An 18,694-nucleotide genomic window follows, 5' to 3' on the forward strand; every position below is an offset into this window, starting at 1 on the left:
TGAGCCTAACAAGGTAAGCTTTCAACTAGGAATACAAAGAAAGCAAAATGATATGCCCTATCTGAATCATGAAAGTTTAATTTTGACTAGACTGTCTCTTTAAGGGCTGCCCTGGACCTTAGATTACACATCCCTGCTATAAAATAACTTACCAGTTCAATAGCTGAGAATCGTTACTAAGTTTACATATTTGATCTTTCTCAATAGTTATATTGGATATGGTCTTGGATTCCTGGATTGCTAATTCCGTTAAACAAGTTTGTTTTTCAGGATTGCTTTTAAGGCAGCAGGTCTTCTGCAAAGTATCATCCATCCGCAAGCAAACATGAGCCAAGAGGACATCAGACTGCCAGTAAATAAAATAAAAGGGCACATATTCATTAATAAGCAAATATAACAAAATATGTTTCAGTTAAAAGAGCTGTAAGTGATTAGTAAAGATAAAATAGTTTGACATAATTAAAGGGACAACGTGGTTCTCAAACATCTATCAATCGTGAAAGAGCAGCAGTTAAAGATAGATAAAGGGACATGAAACGCTAAAAATCTTAACTGTACATAGTAAAAATAAAAACTTCAAGAAATGATCATTATATTTATTATCACCCTTCACCTGAAATTTAATTTTGAACACAGTGTTGGAATTGTGCACAACATACTTAACCTCTTAACGACCGAGGACGTGCAGGGTACGTCCTCAAAAAAAAGGCAGTTAACGCCTGAGGACGTACCCTGCACGTCCTCGGTGTGGAAAGCAGCTGGAAGCGATCCTGCTCGCTTCCAGCTGCTTTCCGGTTATTGCAGTGATGCCTCGATATGGAGGCATCCTGCAATAACCTTTTTAAGCCATCTGGTGCAGAGAGAGCCACTCTGTGGCCCTCTCTGCACCGGAGATCGGTGGCTCACTGCGTTGGTGGGTGGGAGCCGGACCGGGAGGCGGGTGGCGGCCATCAATGGCCCTGGAGATGTGGAGGGGGGCGGGATCGTGGGCAGGGATGGCCGGGGGCGTGCACGGACGCGCGCGCGTGCACGGGAGGGCGGGGGCAGGCGCGTTCACGGGGAGGGAGCGGGTGGGAACCGCTACACTACAGAAAATGCTACAATAAAAAATGTTAATAAATGCCTAAATAGTAAAACAAAAAAACGATCAGCAAGGTGGTGGGGGTTTGTCTGTGTGGGGGGGAAGCTACACTACAGAAAAAAAAAAAAAAAAAAAAAGCACCCAAGATGGCCCCCAATAAGGCAGAGGGGAGGGTTAGAGAGCGGTTTTGGGGGGATCAGGAAGGTTGGGGGCTAAGGGGGGATCCTACACAGTAGCATATGTAAATTTTTTTTTTTTTAAACCCTTTTATTTTAGTACTGGCAGACTTTCTGCCAGTACTTAAGATGGCGGGGACAATTGTGGGGTGGGGGAGGGAAGGGAGCTGTCAGGGGGTGGGATGTGTCAGGTGGGAGGCTGATCTCTACACTAAAGCTAAAATTAACCCTGCAAGCTCCCTACAAACTCCCTAATTAACCCCTTCACTGCTAGCCATAATACAAGTGTGAGGCGCAGCAGGATTTAGCGGCCTTCTAATTACCAGAAAGCAATGCCAAAGCCATATATGGCTGCTATTTCTGAACAAAGGGGATCAGAGAGAAGGATTTACAACCATTTGTGCCATAATTGCACAAGCTGTTTGTAAATTATTTCAGTGAGAAACCTAAAATTGTGAAAAATTTAACGTTTTTTTTAATTTGATCGCATTTGGCGGTGAAATGGTGGCATGAAATATACCAAAATGTGCCTAGATCAATACTTGGGGTTGTCTACTACACTAAAGCTAAAATTAACCCTACAAGCTCCCTAAAAGCTCCCTAATTAACCCCTTAACTGCTGGGCATAATACACTTGTGGTGCGCAGTGGCATTTAGCGGCCTTCTAATTACCAAAAAGCAACGCCAAAGCCATATATGTCAGCTATTTCTGAACAAAGGGGATCCCAGAGAAGAATTTACAACCATTTATGCCATAATTGCACAAGTTGTTTGTAAATAATTTCAGTGAGAAACCGAAAGTTTGTGAAAAAATTTGTGAAAAAGTGAACAATTTTTTGTATTTGATCGTATTTGGCGGTGAAATGGTGGTATGAAATATACCAAAATTGGCCTAGATCAATACTTTGGGATGTCTACTAAAAAAATATATATACATGTCAAGGGATATTCAGGGATTCCTGAAAGATATTAGTGTTCTAATGTAACTAGCGCTAATTTTGGACAAAAGTGGTTTGGAAATAGCAAAGTGCTACTTGTATTTATGGCCCTATAACTTGCAAAAAAAGCAAATAACATGTAAACATTGGGTATTTCTAAACTCAGGACAAAATTTAGAAACTATTTAGCATGGGTGTTTTTTGGTGGTTGTAGATATGTAACAGATTTTGGGGGTCAAAGTTAGAAAAAGTGTGTTTTTTTCAATTTTTCCTCATATTTTATAATTGTTTTTATAGTAAATTATAAGATATGATGAAAATAATGGTATCTTTAGAAAGTCCATTTAGTGGCGAGAAAAACGGTATATAATATGTGTTGGTACAGTAAATGAGTAAGAAGAAAATTACAACTAAACACAAACACCGCAAAAATGTAAAAATAGCCTTGGTCCCAAACGGACAGAAAATGGAAAAGTGCTGTGGTCATTAAGGGGTTAAAAATATATAGATTTAAGTGGTAAGGACAATAAAGATATTTGTACAAACACTAGAGAATTAGCCCCTTTAGTGCAATGGGTTTGAGAATAATTTATACCCCTACAGTTCAGATAGAGTTGAATTTTTTTTTTTTTTAACAAGAATTTTATTTATTTTCAAAGTATTAACAGTAACAGGGAGGGACACGCAGGCCCCATGTTCACACATGAATTACAATCGTAGATGTACAGTAGAGAATCGGACCATAGGTCCTAATAAATAAAAAAAAAACAACTAGAAAAGAAAAAGCATGAAACAGGATGGTCTCCACTTATAGAGATGAGCACTAGCGCAAGCAGGAGACCATAGAGTGACCAATACATCACAACACACGACTTGAAGCCAGAATATGATCATGAAGGAGAGGGGGGGGAGGCATGAATGTGGAGGGGGGTAAAGAAGGTGGGGTGTAAGCTATCTAGTGGTAGATGGGCAAAGGGTTTTGGGTCATGACAGGTGGGCTCCATGAAGTGTCATATGTATCTTTCTAGTCAGCCCATACCAATTCGAACAAGTATGATTTGTTTAAGTCAAAGTATATGGTCTTTTCCATGTTGTAAAGAAAGGCCATGGTTTTTACTATCTCGTTCCACGAGGGAGGGGAGTCTTTTTTCCAGGACCTGGCTAAATTAGTTTTAATAGAGGCTAGCAGGTAAATACTGAAGATACTTTGGTGTGTTGGGTAAGTCGTGTAAGCCTAGGTGTAATAGTGCAGTGGCCGGGCCAGATGGGACTCTGATTCCAAAGTCAGTGAGGGTGCGGAGCCCTTGAGCCCACAAAAGGTGTATTTTAGGGCAATCCCACCAGATGTGGAGCATGGTGCCCTGTTGACCACAATTGCTCCAGCAGAGTAGAGAAAATCCTGGGTACATCTTAGACAACCGAGAGGGGACCAGGTACCAGTGAGAGACTACTTTGTAGTAGGTTTCAAACATCGTAATACAATGAAGGGTTTTCTTTGTCAAAAGAATAGCCCTTTGCCAAGAATCTACAGAGATTTGGGAGTGCAACAGAGTGTCCAATCTCAACAGGTGTTGGGGAATTTCAGGCGGAACAGAACCATCAAGTAATCTATAATGAGTCGATAAAGGTCTGACTAGCCTGCGTCCCGCCTTCCAGATTGACTCCCATGGGGTGGGTTGTCAGGAGGTGGTGGGGAGAAAACCCCAGCTTCTCAAGAAGCTTTTAATCCTGATGACCTCGAAGAAGAGGAACGAGGGGATACCTGTGGGTGACTCCAGAAGTGCCAGATCTATGAAACCATCTGGCTGTGAAGCAAACCAGAAGTCCGAGACCTGCCTAATCCCCAATCTAGCCCAGATATTCGGGTGAGTTTCTGCCAACCCTGTGAAGAGGCCAGCAGTCGAAGTGATAGGGGAGGGAGGAAGTGCGATCAATTGGCGATGCCGAATTCTATCCCAGACCTGAAGGCACTCCGTAACGACCAGGTGGGGCAGCGAGGCCTGTTCAATCTTGCGCCATTTGTCGCAAGACTGCAGGACTCCCCATTGGGAAATATAAGTAAGCATGGCCCCCTCATAGTATTGCACCACTGAGGGAGATGCTAGGCCACCTAAGTGAATAGGAAATTTCAAGGTTTTTTTGGGCAATTTGAGGAGTCTTCCCCTGCCAGATGAACTTTGATATCTCGCTCTGGAACTGTAGTAAGAGTTGCATGGGGACTCTAATTGGGAGACACCGGAAAAGGTAGGTGAGCTTAGGAAGAAAAGACATTTTAATAGAGGCAATACACCCCATCCATGAGATGGACTTATGGTCCCAAGTGTTTTTTAAAGATCTCAGCTCTGACAGCAGGGGGACATAATTATCTTTGATCATTTGTGAAGCGCTATTGGATATTTTCACACCCAAATGAGTGACCTGCTCATGCGACCATTTGAAATTAAAGCTTTCCTTTAGATTTTGAATATAATTGTGAGAGTAACCCCACCAGTATATTTCTGTCTTTTGGACATTCAATTTATAGAATGAGAGGTCCCCAAAGGTCTTTAAGACATCCAATAGTCTAGGGATGGCTCTACCCGGATCCGCAGTAAAAATTGTAATGTCGTCCGCGAATAGTGCATTTTTTTGCAAGGTGTCTGATAGCATTATCCCCGGTATGGATGTGTCTTCGCGAATATGGGCAGCCAGGGGTTCAACCGCTAGGGCGAATAGCAATGAGGATAAGGGGCACCCCTGCCTAGTGCCATTCGAAATGTGAAAAGGGTTTGACTGAAAGCCAAGACCCCGAACAATAGCCGACGGGGCGGAATATAGTGCCTGAATAGCTTTACAGATTGAGAGGGGGAAATTAAAGGCTTTGAGGGTTTCCCACAAGTAGGACCAGCGAACCCAGTCGAAGGCCTTCTCGGCATCCAAGGAGATAACCGAGTAAGGTCTCTGCATTCTAGTAGACTCACAGACAATATTGATAAGCCACCTGGTATTGTCGGGCCCCTCATGTTTATGGATAAACCCTACTTGATCAGGACCTATGAGACATGGTAGAAGCTTACCAATACGGTTAGCAAGAATTTTAGAATAGATTTTCACATCCACATTGATCAGAGAGATTGGTCTATAACTTGCACAAGAAGAAGGATCTTTATCAGGTTTAGGCAGGGTAATTATAGCTACCTTCAGGAATTCATCTCTCATGGAACCCTCTTTACTTGCGAGAGCAAAAAACCTCTGCAGATAGGGGGATATTTCGTGGTTTTACACCTTGTAAAACTGGGCAGAGAAACCATCTGGTCCTGGGGCCTTAAAGGGTTTAAGGTTTTTTATTGTTTGTTTAATTTCTACCAAGGATAGAAAGGCTGTAAGTGAATCTTGTTGCTCAGTAGTAAGTGTGGGAAGTTTAGCTGAATATAAGAAATGTCTAATGTCTTGCCTAGTAGTAGGAGTCAGATTCTCAGAGTTTTTAATATTATATAATTTAGAATAAAAATCAGCAAAGCTCTCTCCAATTAGAGAGGGCTTCCTAAGCATTTTACCATTGTAGTTAATCTGAGATATGTGGGAAGTGCTATATTTATGCCTGAGCCTATTTGCAAGCATAGTGTCCGGTCTGTTGCCTTTGTAGTAGTATAGTTGTTTTAATTTGCTAAGGTTGTTTTGTGTACGGCATAGCTCTAAATGATTAATGTGTTCCTTAACTGTAGCAATTTGTGAGGTTAAATCTAGGCTGATGGAAGAGCGATTAAGGGATTCTAGAGATCTGAGTTTCGTGTGTGCCTGTGCGAGAGTAAGGCCTGCCAGCTTTCTCAAGTGGCCCTGTTTACGAATGATAAGGCCCCTAACTGTTGCCTTAATCGTGCCCCAGAGAATGTCATCTGAGGTCTGGCCATTGTCATTATGACCCAGCAGTTCAACCAAGTCCCGTCTCAATTCTTCCCTGAATGGAATGTCAGCCAATATGTGTCTGGGAAGACACCAGTTAGATTTAGATGGTGATTTGTCTGAAGGGAATAGATCCGCCCTGACTAGATCGTGATCCGACCAGGAGCTGAGTGAAATGCTGGATCGGGAGACCGAATCCAGGGATCCGGCCTGGCAGAAAATGTAGTCCAAGCGGGAATAAGATTTGTGTGGGTGAGAGTAGTGGGTGTAATCTCTGTCGTTGGAGTGTAAGCTTCTCCAAATGTCAAAGTACCCATATTGTGTCATTATGGACCGAAATTGGGCTGAGGAGTGCATTTCCTGAGAACAGTTACGACTTGTGTTGGGCAGTTTGCGGTCGAGTTTTGGGTCCCAAGTCATGTTAAAGTCGCCTGCAATCGAAACCCTCCCTTGCTTAAATTTTTCAAGTATCTGAAGGATATTGCGGAGACACGCAGGCTGCCGGGAATTAGGTAGATAAATAGATACCAGTGTATGGAGGACATGGTCCAGTTTACAAACTAGGATTGTATCTGACTTGGGGGTCTATAAATGCCTGGATTTGCTCATAGGTGACCCTGTTATGTAGTAAAATGGCCGTGCCTCTAGCCTTCTTAGAGAAGGGGGAGTGTTCTAATTGAGGGGCACCTAACTGCCAGTGGGTCTCCTGCAGGAAGACAATGTCTGGGTTGTGAAATTTGAGTTCCCGGGACAGAAGGCTCCTTTTAAAAGGAGAATTGAGGCCCCTTACATTATGAGTAAGCACTTTTAGGCTGTGTGTCATCTTAAAGGTCGGGCTCGGGAAAGGGGAGCAGGATGAGAGAGGTAGGGGGAGGGTGGGGGTTAGGACTAGGACAAAAGATCAATTCCTTGGTGTTGTATTGGTAAATGAGGTGAAAATAGTTCACCTAAGTGGAACCCTGGCGTGGGCTACCTATATGGGGGGGGAGCTAGGAGAGAAGTTTCCAGAGAGAAAGCCGAGATCATCGGCCCTTCTCCATGCACAAAGGAAGGAATGCATGTAAATGTATAAATCAGATAATAAACCTGAGAGAGCTTTAGTATATATGTGTGGACAGCAGCAACAAGCATGATTAGGGTGCAACATACCCTTCTAAACAGAAATACCAACAATCATAACTTAACATGGTAAAACAGTGCAGCTACCATCTAGAGAATAAAGGTATTATAACACCTATCTAAATAGAAGTCAATGACCTGCGCTGGGGTAGCCTCATAGATTTTTGAACAAACGAGCATTGATTCTAATAATTCAAACATGAACATACATTAGTATAATAAAAGACAGTAGCATTAACAATAATAATAGTCCCAACGGGGACCTCATAAGCCCAGCACAAGGTGGATGCTTCTTTGACTGTAGGGCCGCCCTTTAGGGACGGACCCTATGACGAGGCATGATGGCAGGGAAATGCTGTTGCTGACCAAAGATGAGTGGTCTTGGGGACCCTGAGAGTCCTGTGTCTGCTGTGTTTTTTGTCTCTTGGAGCGCTGGTCCTTAACGGGCCATTCAGGCGCCGTGGCTCTCAACTTCGCTTTACTGGGAGTGGGTTCCACCGTGTCTCCCTTGGTGAGACCCCACTGTGCTAGTAATGTAGTGCCTTGGGCCAGTGAAGAGATTATGTGAGTATGATTGTCCCTTGAGATCAGCAACTTGGATGGGTTGCCCCATCTATACCGAATGCCAGCTTTTCTGAGGGCCAGTGTGACCGGCTGGTATTGTCTTCTGTATTGTAAGGTGTGGGCCGACAAATCTGGAAGAAGTTGAATAGCTTGAAATTTTTCTGCCATTTGAGGTTTGCGGAAAGCGGCCTGCATCAGCTTGTCTTTAAAGAGGAAGCTGTGAAAGCAGACTATAACATCTCTTGGTTTTTCTTGTTAAACAGTCCTTGGGCGTAACGCTCTGTGCGCTCTTTCCATAGTAGTGGTTAGGCCCTCCGTTGGACCAAGCAGGCTGTCAAAAAGCTCCAACAGAAAACCTTGCAGGTCTGTTGATGTGATATCTTCCGGTATACCCCTGAATCTGATGTTGTTTGTTCGGGCACAATCGTCAACATCTGCCAGCTTAAACTCCAGTTGACTCAGTTGGTCAGACAGAGATTCGGAATATGCCAACAGGTTTGATTGATCTGTGGTAATATCATCTTGCCGCCTTTCCACCCGTTCATCTATTTCCGAAATATCCTTTTTAAGCTCAGTGTGGCTTTTTTGAATTTCTTTCATGATGAAGCGTGTCTGACTAGCAAGCATCTTCTTAAGAGTGTCTTCCGTAATGAAGTGCTGAGACCTGGTGTTTAGCATAGCTTCATGTTGGGAGCCTTCTCCCAAAGATTCTGAGCCACTCAGGCCATCATTGGAGTCTTCTTCTGGCTCCTTATGCTGCAAGGAGAAGTGATCTAGGACCGTTTTCTTCAACGATCCGGGGGTTTTTGTATGTCGTCTGGCTGTATGAGGCATTTTTGAAAGAGCAGCCAAGAGAAAATAGGTGGAGCAAATGTCGACACAGGACAAGTCAGGGTATAGAGGCACCAATGTTTAGACTCACAGGTGTTTACAAAAATAGAAACATGAATAAGAAATCACAGAAACCCTACCCCTCCATGACGGCCACCCTGCTAGAGATTAAATGTCCTCAAGCACAGTTTAAAATGGGGAAAGCCGCCACCGAGGAGTGAGGGCCAGCGAGGCCTCCCCCAGACACAGGTCAATGACAGAACCACCCCCGACCCTATGACTGAGACTAGGATTTACTTTGAGGTAAGTCCCCTTCTGGCCCGGGAGCTGGGGATACGACCTTGCGGAAGGGGAAAAGGGAAGAGGAAGTGACCAACCCAGACAAGCTGGGCCAGAAATGGGGGGCCAGCCGGGGGTCACCCACTTAAAATAATCAATTAAAATCACTCTCCTAACAAAGCAAGTTAATGTCTCACACAAAATAAATCATAGTGGTACACCTCAAAGTAGGACCTGCAATTGAAGATTAGTCAGAAAACATATGCTCTGGGAGGTAGCGCCCTTGTGGAGTTGATTGGCTAATCCTAGGTGTAGCTATGACGAGTCAGTAAAGATGGTGGTGAGGGGCAGGCATTAAATTAGAAAGATCTCTGGGTTTGGGGAATTATTTGTACAGAATGGAGCTAGGTGAATGCGCCGGGCAGAGGCTCCATCAGCAGTACTGCTTAGTTAAGTTAGAATAGGCAGTGACTCTAAAGTGGAAGGCCCCAGTAGTGTAGATTAGGATGCAGTCTGCTGTGTGATGTTGAGCAAGGATTAACTGCTAAAACATATAAAGTGTATGAGTAGCCCCAGCAAATCAAGAATATGGCAGTCACACAACAATAACACAAAAGCACTCCACTCTGTGTATATACATCAGAGAAACATTAGCTGATGCAGCAGCAAAGATGAGGGGTAGGAAAGGAAGGTTATGCAGTCCTTTAATATTGCCCCAGAGAGGAGAAAGGCACAGCTGTTGGGAGCTGAACAAGTCACAGATCTTCCAGTATATGTGACAGGGTGTAAAATTATGCAGGTGATATGGTCCAAAAGTTTTATGAAAAAGAGTGCTGATATTGGTCCTGCTGGGAAAATCACTTACTGCTTCCTCTGGCTATTATAAGACCTCAGTGCAGCAATAGCAGTGTATGCCCCTTGTAGCTTTTACTGTCCCAAATGTTAACCCTGAGGGGATTTAGAGGACAGGGCTGAGGGGGTGTTTACCCCTGTACTTAGTGTTCCACAGTGTCTCCTCTCCCCAGGGGATTAGAACCAGACCCAATTGGTAAAGAAAAGGAGAAGGTCTCTTACCGGGGTATGTCCTCTCACTAATGTGCTAGCTGGAAGGGAACTTGCATACCCGTCTCTCTGCTTCTGAGCGAACCAGCTCTTCTCTTGTTGCCAAACACCACAACTGCCAAGGGCCCGCCACGTGGGTCAGCTATAGCAGTGTGCCTGAGCCCAGCAGCAAAGATGGCGGCCGTTCACGCCGCTTCCTCCTCTGTACACTAGTTCGGGCCAAGGCACCGTGTGGAGACACACCGGTCTCCTCTTCAGACTCGAGTAGGATCAGCCGCAGGTAAGGAAGTCCTAGCGCTCCCACTAGGTTTACTTGTGGAGCCCCGGCCCTTCGGAGCTGCGCAGTGGTAGATAGTAAGTGCAGGGGTTGGCAGGCGAGGTCTTCGGTCTCTTACTGCCAAACTTAAACACTTGCAGTCCCCCTGGGAGGGGGTCTCACCAGCGCAGGTATCTGGTGGTCTGATTAGGAGGCCGGTCTGTGTTATCTAGCCTCCGGAGCGGAGCCCCGACCGTCCGGATGGCTTAGCCCTGCATAGGCCTGGTAGTTGAGTTCCGAGCTTTACCCAGTGTAGCTTTGAGGTGGAACAAGAAGTTGTCAATGTGTCTCTCGAAATAGTGTCCTATGTAGGCAGGATGTCTTGTACACCTAATGGAGACACTTATAGACCATTACAGCTTGGATTGCACTGATTTTAATACATTTATGGAACAGAGTTCTCCTGTATTGCTTCCTCACAGCATCGAGTTGAATTATTTTAATGATGAAGTGCTCTGTTTGAGCAGGAAACACGTCGGAAAGCAGCCTTTTTTTCCCTGTGTGCTTGGGTAACTACTATGGAGTGTGCTTGGAAATATTTTAAAGTGATGAAATAAAGTCTTGTCTTTTACGGAAACTCCTTAAAGTGCAGCCTGCATTTCTTCTAATCCCTTGTTTTGAATGACTTTGCTACATTTATGTAAGGTCCTTCCTGAGGATTGAACCCAAGTCCCCAGAATGTTGCTGTCTTGGCTGCCATTTTAGCCTCTAAGCCACCAGATGGATTTGGCTCACATGAGCATTCTTGGAGCCCTGTTGCCTGCAGCTCCACCTGCTTGCCAACTGCAGGTAATTTTCAACCATCAGTTTGCTATAAAAGGCAGTCTCTCGGTTCATTTTGGGCTCTTGCATTGTGAGTCTAACTCCTGTGTTGTTGCATCTGATCCTGTGTTTCCTGTTTCTGCCTGCCAGTATTGTGACCTCAATCAGTGACTTAACTATCCTCCTGGATTCTCCTCTGGCACTGCAATTTCTCAGACTGGTATTGGACCCTGGCTTGCCATTCAGTTGTTTCTCCTGGAATTTCCTCAGGTACTTAAGCCAGCTCAGATTGAGTTGTAGCTTTGACCTTTGGCCTCTTAAAGTACCTCTTTCTGTGCCTACGTATTCTATGCAAGAATATGTCAGTATATCTGCACTACAAATGTTATCCTGTTTGCCTTTTCTGGAGTAACCTGTCTTCAGTTCTCCCGTTCACCTTATCTGCAACATACATTACAAGTGTAATATTTAAAATGCTTCGTCAAATCACTATTTTTCTGCAAAGTGCCATTTCCTGCATCATTTGTGCTAACCCGTTCCAGAGTCAAGTCTGTATCAGTGACATGTCCTGTGATTACCGGTGACATCATGTTCAAGTGTCAGCTCCTGTGTCTGCTTATCTTATGTAGAAACTTGTCTGTATAACTTCTCTACAAATGTCATTCTGTTTACCTGTATCAGAGTAACCTGTCTTCAGTTTATCTGAACACCATGGGGTAGATTTATCAAGCAGCGGATGCTGCTATCTACCCCCGTTAAGAAATTAAGACCGCTGCTTCTTAACTTGTCCACCACCTCTGAGGTGGCGGACAGCAATTAGCACGATCGGATACGATCAGGTTGATTGACACTCCCTGCTAGCGACCGATTGGCCGCGAATGTGCAGGGGGCGGCATTGCACAATAATTTCACTAGAAATGCTTGTGCAATATAAATGCCAACAGCCTATGCTGTCTGCATTTATCAATGTGCGGTGGACATGATCCACTACAGCAGATCATGTCCGCCCGTACATTAATAAATCTACCCCCTTGTCTTCAATTTGCATTGCAAGTTTAAAACTAATACTTTTTTTGTCCAATCTCTAATTCTTTGAAAAGTGCTTGTTCTTGCATCATTTGTGCTAACCTTATCCAAAGTCAAGCCTACAATTACCTAAGTCACTCTGTATTAGTGACAACTTCTGTGTTTGCCCGTTGCATCCTGTCCAGTGTCTGTACTTGCACTCATCTGAGCTAACTTGTTCCAGAGTGAAATCTGCAATCACTAGACTGTGCCATTTTCCAGTTACCTGTGATCTGTATCTACAACCTGTCAGTGCTGTTCCTAATTTACTCCTATTTAAGAATCCGGCCTGTCTGTTTACAGTTTAATAACCTTCCTGCAGATCTTGTACTTAAAGGGACATTATACACTAGATTCTTCTTTGCATAAGAGGAAGGGAGAGAGAGGGGGGTGTCTGCTGTTTTTGCTATACAACTACTTTCAGTGGATGTTCCAGCTAACCTTTTCAACAGTGCTAAACTGCGAGCTTCTAAGTAAGTTTTTAAACAGTTTTATACTGGATTTTTAAATCAGTATCTGTGCATATTATTCTTTAAAGTAAATGAAAATTGGTGTATACTGTCCCTTTAACCTGATTGTCTTGGGTTTCACCATGCCTAAAAAAAGAGTAAACCACACAAGCCTGTCCCTGGTACTTTAGCGCAACAGCTCCTTACTTCAGAGCCCACTCAGGGGTATTATGACAATTTATATGTACAAAGAAAAACTATATTTTGTTTTCTTAGCACCAATTCAGCTTTCATGTGATGCATTTTAACTGGTTTGTATACAAAGTACCATCAGAAAGATAGTACAGTACTGTAATCAATAAGACAACAGTTGTTGTTTTAAATACAAATAGACTAACATTTGCATTTTAAAACACAAAATCCAAAACAAAGATGCGGGCAGAAAAGATTGTGACTTACTGGTTGGGAAAATGGTGACTTTTAATATACAGTATATATATATATATATATATATATATATATATATATATATATATATATATATATATATATATATATATATATATATATATATACGTCACGTTGATTGGAGTAGTCATGTTAGTCCAGAGATTTAGATATCAAAATAACAAGAGTATTGCATATAGTAAAAGTCTCAATTTTGTAATAATTCTGGATTTTGGAATTCCAGATTTAGAGATTTGTACTTGTATACAAACTTCTCACCAAAAGTGTTTTTGTAAAAGACATAACTATTCAATCACTAATTATACATATACATTATACATAATATTAGTAGCAATATTTACACAAAAGTTTACTGAAACTTGCTATTAAACACAAAATCTACATTACATATTTTGTGATGAAAAACTATTCCAAATAAAATAAATCCAGAAGAGATCTTTAATCACAGGAATACCAGCCCATGTATTGGTTTTTAATATGTGTTCTTAATTTTTTTATTTTTATATTTGTTTATTATTTCATGTTCATTCCTGACATATTTTTGACATATTATTGAGAATATAGTGTAGTATAGAATGTGCGATTCTAGCAAGTACAGCCCATAGGGGAAACATGTCAAAGGCCTGCAGAAACATGCCTTTATCCGTTTAACCCCTAAAGAAAATATAAATTTCCCAGGAGGCTTTTGCAATTCATTTCTAGGAATTAGCTTCAAATATTTTTATTTAGAAAATATTTCTTACTTGATCGATAAGGTTCACGCTATCTCCATTGTTTGTATTGAACTATTGTTTTTCTCTTATTTTGAGTTTCAGAGAACATTTGGAGAAGATTCCATTGTGGTAGAGTATAAACCAATACATTATGCTACAAGCCATTAAACATTAGATTTCATTTAATCTCTGATTTATGTTTTATTCCATATGAAAGATAATATTATCAATACCTCCCTACAATATTGTGCCATCTTCTTTCTGAGGTCATCAACATCATTGAAGCTTTTAAATAACTACAAGCTATGAACTTTTATATATACAGTGTGTGTGTATATATATATATATATATATATATATATATATATTTATATATATACGGTATATATAAATATATATATATATATATATATATATATATATATATATTTATTTCAATTGCTGGAAAGTCATCAAGTCAAAAAAAGATGGGCTCAGTGGGAAATTGATTGGGAGTTTTTTCAAGGAATTTTCTTTTTCAAATTCAAAATTTCAAAAAAAAAAATTGTTGTTTACTAAGTTTATCGAACAGAGGTCTTCAGGCCACCTCCTTCATGGTTATTACTTTTCCAGGTCTCTCAAATTCATTTTCACCAAAAGGCATTTTGAGCTATTCAATGTGACCTTTTAAACTTGAGATTGTGGTCCCATTTGCTTTTCACCAGTGAGGTTAAATTCCAAACTTTTATTTGTTTGCTATTAATCTCAAATTCTTCAGTAAGTATACATTTTGTTTTCCTCAAGATATCCAAATATATTTTTTGTATCTTGCCTAAAAAATTATAACTATGATTCAAAATGATATTACTAAATTACTCCTAACATTATTTTTCATAGTAATTTTCATTAGTCATACAAAGAAGATGTTCCTTAGAGCTCAAAACAAATTATTATAGAACTAGAACAAATAAACAATTTTTATGTACACTATAGTAACAATTTAGAAGAGTGGGTGTACGCATTCTAACATTGGCACTCAATTCCAATCCATCAGAATTCCCATGTAAAGTGTCTTGTATGGTGAGGTTTTCAGAGTCAAAGTAATTCCAATCAATTAAACAAAAAAAATCACACAATAATCAATTTGTACTTAAGAATATGATGTTTGCTTACCCATGGCTCAAAGCATTCTGAAGTCAAAGTTTCTGGTTCACAACATTGAAAAGCAAGTGCCATAATATTTTCCTGAAATTGTAGAGCTTTCTCCAGTGAGTCACCAGGTTTCATTTTGGCATAAAATATTAAAGCCCTTCAAAATAAAAAATGAAGAAGGAAAATACAGATCAAAAGAAAAACTAAACCATGATCCAAATAATATTATTTATTATTCTTTTTTTGTGTGTAAATTTACAATTGGGATATAATTAAAACATGTCCATTGACATGTTTACCACCATAAAACCAAATGGTATATACACAGGTATTTGATTAAACAACATTAAAGGGATATTAAACACTAAATACATTGGGGCATATGTATCAAGCTCCGAATGGAGTAATTCTCTATTATCTAAGCAGACAGAAACAGCAGTTATGAAGCAGCGGTCACAAAGACCGCTGCTCCATAACCTGTCCACCTGCTCTGAGCAGGCGGACAGACATCGCCGGAAATCAACCCGATTGAGTATTGGCCACGAGTCTGAAGGGGGCGGCGTTGCACCAGCAGGTCTTGTGAGCTGCTGGTGCAATGCTGAATACGGCGAGCGTATTGCTCGCCGTATTCAGCGAGGTCTGTCCGCCAGACCTTGATACATATGCCCCATTGTATAAGCATAGTACTGAAGTTTTTCTCTGCCTCCCTCTAGTCATGGGTGCCACCATATTGAAAACTGACTTATAAAGCACTCCAGTGCTGATGTATTAGAACCTGTGCAGCAAATTTTCTTCAGATACCTGCAGTGTAACCTAGGTTCCAAAATGGCAGCACCCGTGATCAGAGGTAGGTGCATAAAGTGTTTTGTGTCCCTTTAAATACAAAACAAATATATTCATGCAGATAAAAGAGCACTGTTTATACATATTAAAATACTTGGAAAATGTATTTATTTTTTGCATGAAAAAAGGGTTCATTTTATGTTTAGTTTGAAACTACCAGGAAGTATATATTTGTGTACAACTGGTGCCTTCTCATTGTGGATCTGATAATGAAAAACTCTCCTGCATGGAGAGAAATTACGTAAAATATTTGGGGGCTTCTTTTGAGCACTATATTGCAATGTATGTGTCTCTCCTTCACATCAAGAACTCTTTTCTAACTTAAAGGGATATAAAACCCAGAGCATGCAATTTTAAACAACTTTCCAATTGTCTTCTATTATCTAATTTGCTTAATTCTCTTGATTTAAAATATCAATAGGCTCAGTAGCTGCTGATTGGTGGCTGCACATAGATGCCTCATGTTATTGGCTCACCCATGTGCATTACTATTTTTTTTTCAACAAAGAATATCTCAAGAATGAAGCAAAATGAATAATATAAGAATATTTAAATGTTGTTTAAAATTGTATTTTCTATCTAAATCATGAAAGAAAATATTAGGGTTTCATGTCCATTTAAGGGACCTCAGAATACTAGCATGTCTGCTTAGATAATAGAGAATTACTTCATTCGGCACTAGATAATAGGGACATCTCCAAAAGTTGCATTAGTATTTTATTTTTTCCATCACAGAAATATACATTCAAACAACAGAAAACTGCAAAACGATAGATGCAAAAAAACTACTGTACTTCAATGGCAATTTAGATAAGTAAAAAAAAAAATATCAAAGATAATGTCCTATGACTTTGCAGATGATTATGTGCAATAGCTGTAAGAGAGAACCAGAACGGATATCCCCCTGAAGTGCAGTATATTTGCTTTATTGATAAAATCAGGGTCGGATTGGGCCACCGGGATACCGGGAAAAATCCCAGTGGGCCGGCAACTGGCAGGTGCACAGAGAGAGCACTGTGCACAGCACTCAGCACAGTGTGAGCAGCCGGTGAAGGAGCGGAGTGGCCAACTTGCTTTTTGAGCACCTAAAAGACATGACAGAGGCTCAAACAGCTCAGCTGCAGATGCGGATGCTCCACACCATTAGGCAAGGTAACACCGTGTGAGAAGGGGATGGAGTGGAGGCTATTGCCTTTGGGGATGAGCTACAGGGAGATGTCCTTACATTGCCGGGGAGATTTGGCCGGAGGAGGGTAAGGCTGAGCCGGAGGGGGGCGGGGCTGAGCAAGAAGTGGGGCCGGGGCTGGGCCAGTCTATACAAATTTCCAGGGCCAGTCTAATTTCCCAGTCTGGCCCTGGATAACATCATTTGGTTTTCAGTTTTATTTATCTGGAAAATGCTGCTTTGTTCTGTTTGCCTCAAGTGGATACAGCCAACAATAAACAGCAGGTTTTATGATTGAGCCTGAACTAAAAACTACAAACGTTTCATCCTACAAAAATCTTACCACCATCAGTGAATTTTGGGCTCAATAACCTTTTGTACTGATAATCAATTTACAATCTAATCAGGGGACTTGGATGGTTGATTGGAAAACCACAGTATGTATTCAAACATCTTGGGTGAGGATTCTAATATAATTTTTAAAAGAAAAAATACTTTTGAGAAATTAACATTTATTTACCATTAATGTATATTGTAGTTCAATATAAATAACTTCAAATCACAAACAAAAATAATACAAGTAATAAATGTGATATAAAAATATAGAGTGGTTGAATTCAACGTGATAATCCAATCGTCAAAAATATAAACTTAAGCTATCTTAAGTTCAAGTGCTGCGTGATCCTGAAAACAAAGCTGTCAGGCTCAGCTTCCACTCGAAGAAAGGAAAAGCAAATATAGTGTGATATTTTATAATATAAATTATACTGAACTTAATAGACACATACTTGCACTTTTTGGGAGCTAATATAAAGCCCCCAAAAAAATGCAGACCTGATATAAGCTATCCGGTAAATCCACACCAAAGGCAATCCGTGAACCGCTTCTATACAAATAATCTATTTATCAAAATACCACCCTACTCGCGGAAATTACAATAAATTTAAAAAAACTAACACCCTACCATAAGCTCCTAGCCTAATAACCCCTAATCCACCATCTCCCCACATCGCCAACCCTAAATAAAAGTATTAACCCCTAAACCGCCATCTACCCACAAGGCAAAATATCTAAATAAACTGTTAACCCCTAAAACACCACCCCCACGACGCAAACTATATAAATAAACTGTTAACCACTAAACTGCCATCCCCCCATATCGCAAACTATATAAATAAACTATTAACGCCTAAACTGCCATCCCCCCACAATGCAAAGTAATACACTAACAACTAAACCCTGTAACCTAACACCCCCTAACTTACCCCAATTAAAATACCAATAAAAACTATACTAACTACCTAAAAAAAAAAAAACCTGTAAAATTAAATTAAAACCTAAGCTTACCCTTAAATACCACTTTCGCCGAGCATTGGCCTGTTCCATATATTACCCGTACACTTGACTCTACCACAAAAGCTGTTCTGTATCTACCTATTTCTAGCAACAAAACTGGTTATAGCCCGAATGTGGCTCCAGCAGGCTTCACCTTCCTGGGAACAGGTTGTCGATACCCTGAGATATATCAAGTCGATGGAATCATATGTCTCCCACATACATGGCTCTGAAGACCTCCAGATTATGATCTGGTTGCACGGTCCTGAGAAAAAACCCAGCTGCAAACCTTATTTATATATTCATGATCTCACACACTATGATATCACATAGTGATATCCTCTGACACTGTGAACGGCCTTAATTATCTCCCCTTCCCCCCCTCCCCTAGTCTGAATCCTTCCCTCTTCCCCCTCCCCCCCCTTTTTTTTTCTTCTTCTCTCTATCCCTTCTTTTCTTTACTTCGTCCCCTTCTCCTTCTTCTTTTTACTGCTCAGCGCTGACCTGATAGTAAA

At 41.0% G+C, this 18,694-nt stretch overlaps 1 protein-coding gene across 1 annotated transcript in view; it reads right to left on the reverse strand.

The window, feature by feature from the left end:
- LOC128648108 (albumin) overlaps window positions 1-18,694 on the reverse strand; it is a 93,928-nt gene that overhangs the window by 13,630 nt on the left and 61,604 nt on the right. Inside the window, exons 7-8 of the mRNA XM_053700767.1 lie at window positions 14,858-14,993; window positions 153-346 (exon numbers count right to left, since the gene is read on the reverse strand). Of these exons, the coding sequence (XP_053556742.1) occupies window positions 153-346; window positions 14,858-14,993 (330 nt within the window). The remainder of the gene's footprint in view (window positions 1-152; window positions 347-14,857; window positions 14,994-18,694) is intronic.

The sequence above is a fragment of the Bombina bombina genome, chromosome 2 (assembly GCF_027579735.1).
Source record: "Bombina bombina isolate aBomBom1 chromosome 2, aBomBom1.pri, whole genome shotgun sequence".
Lineage (NCBI taxonomy): Eukaryota > Metazoa > Chordata > Amphibia > Anura > Bombinatoridae > Bombina > Bombina bombina.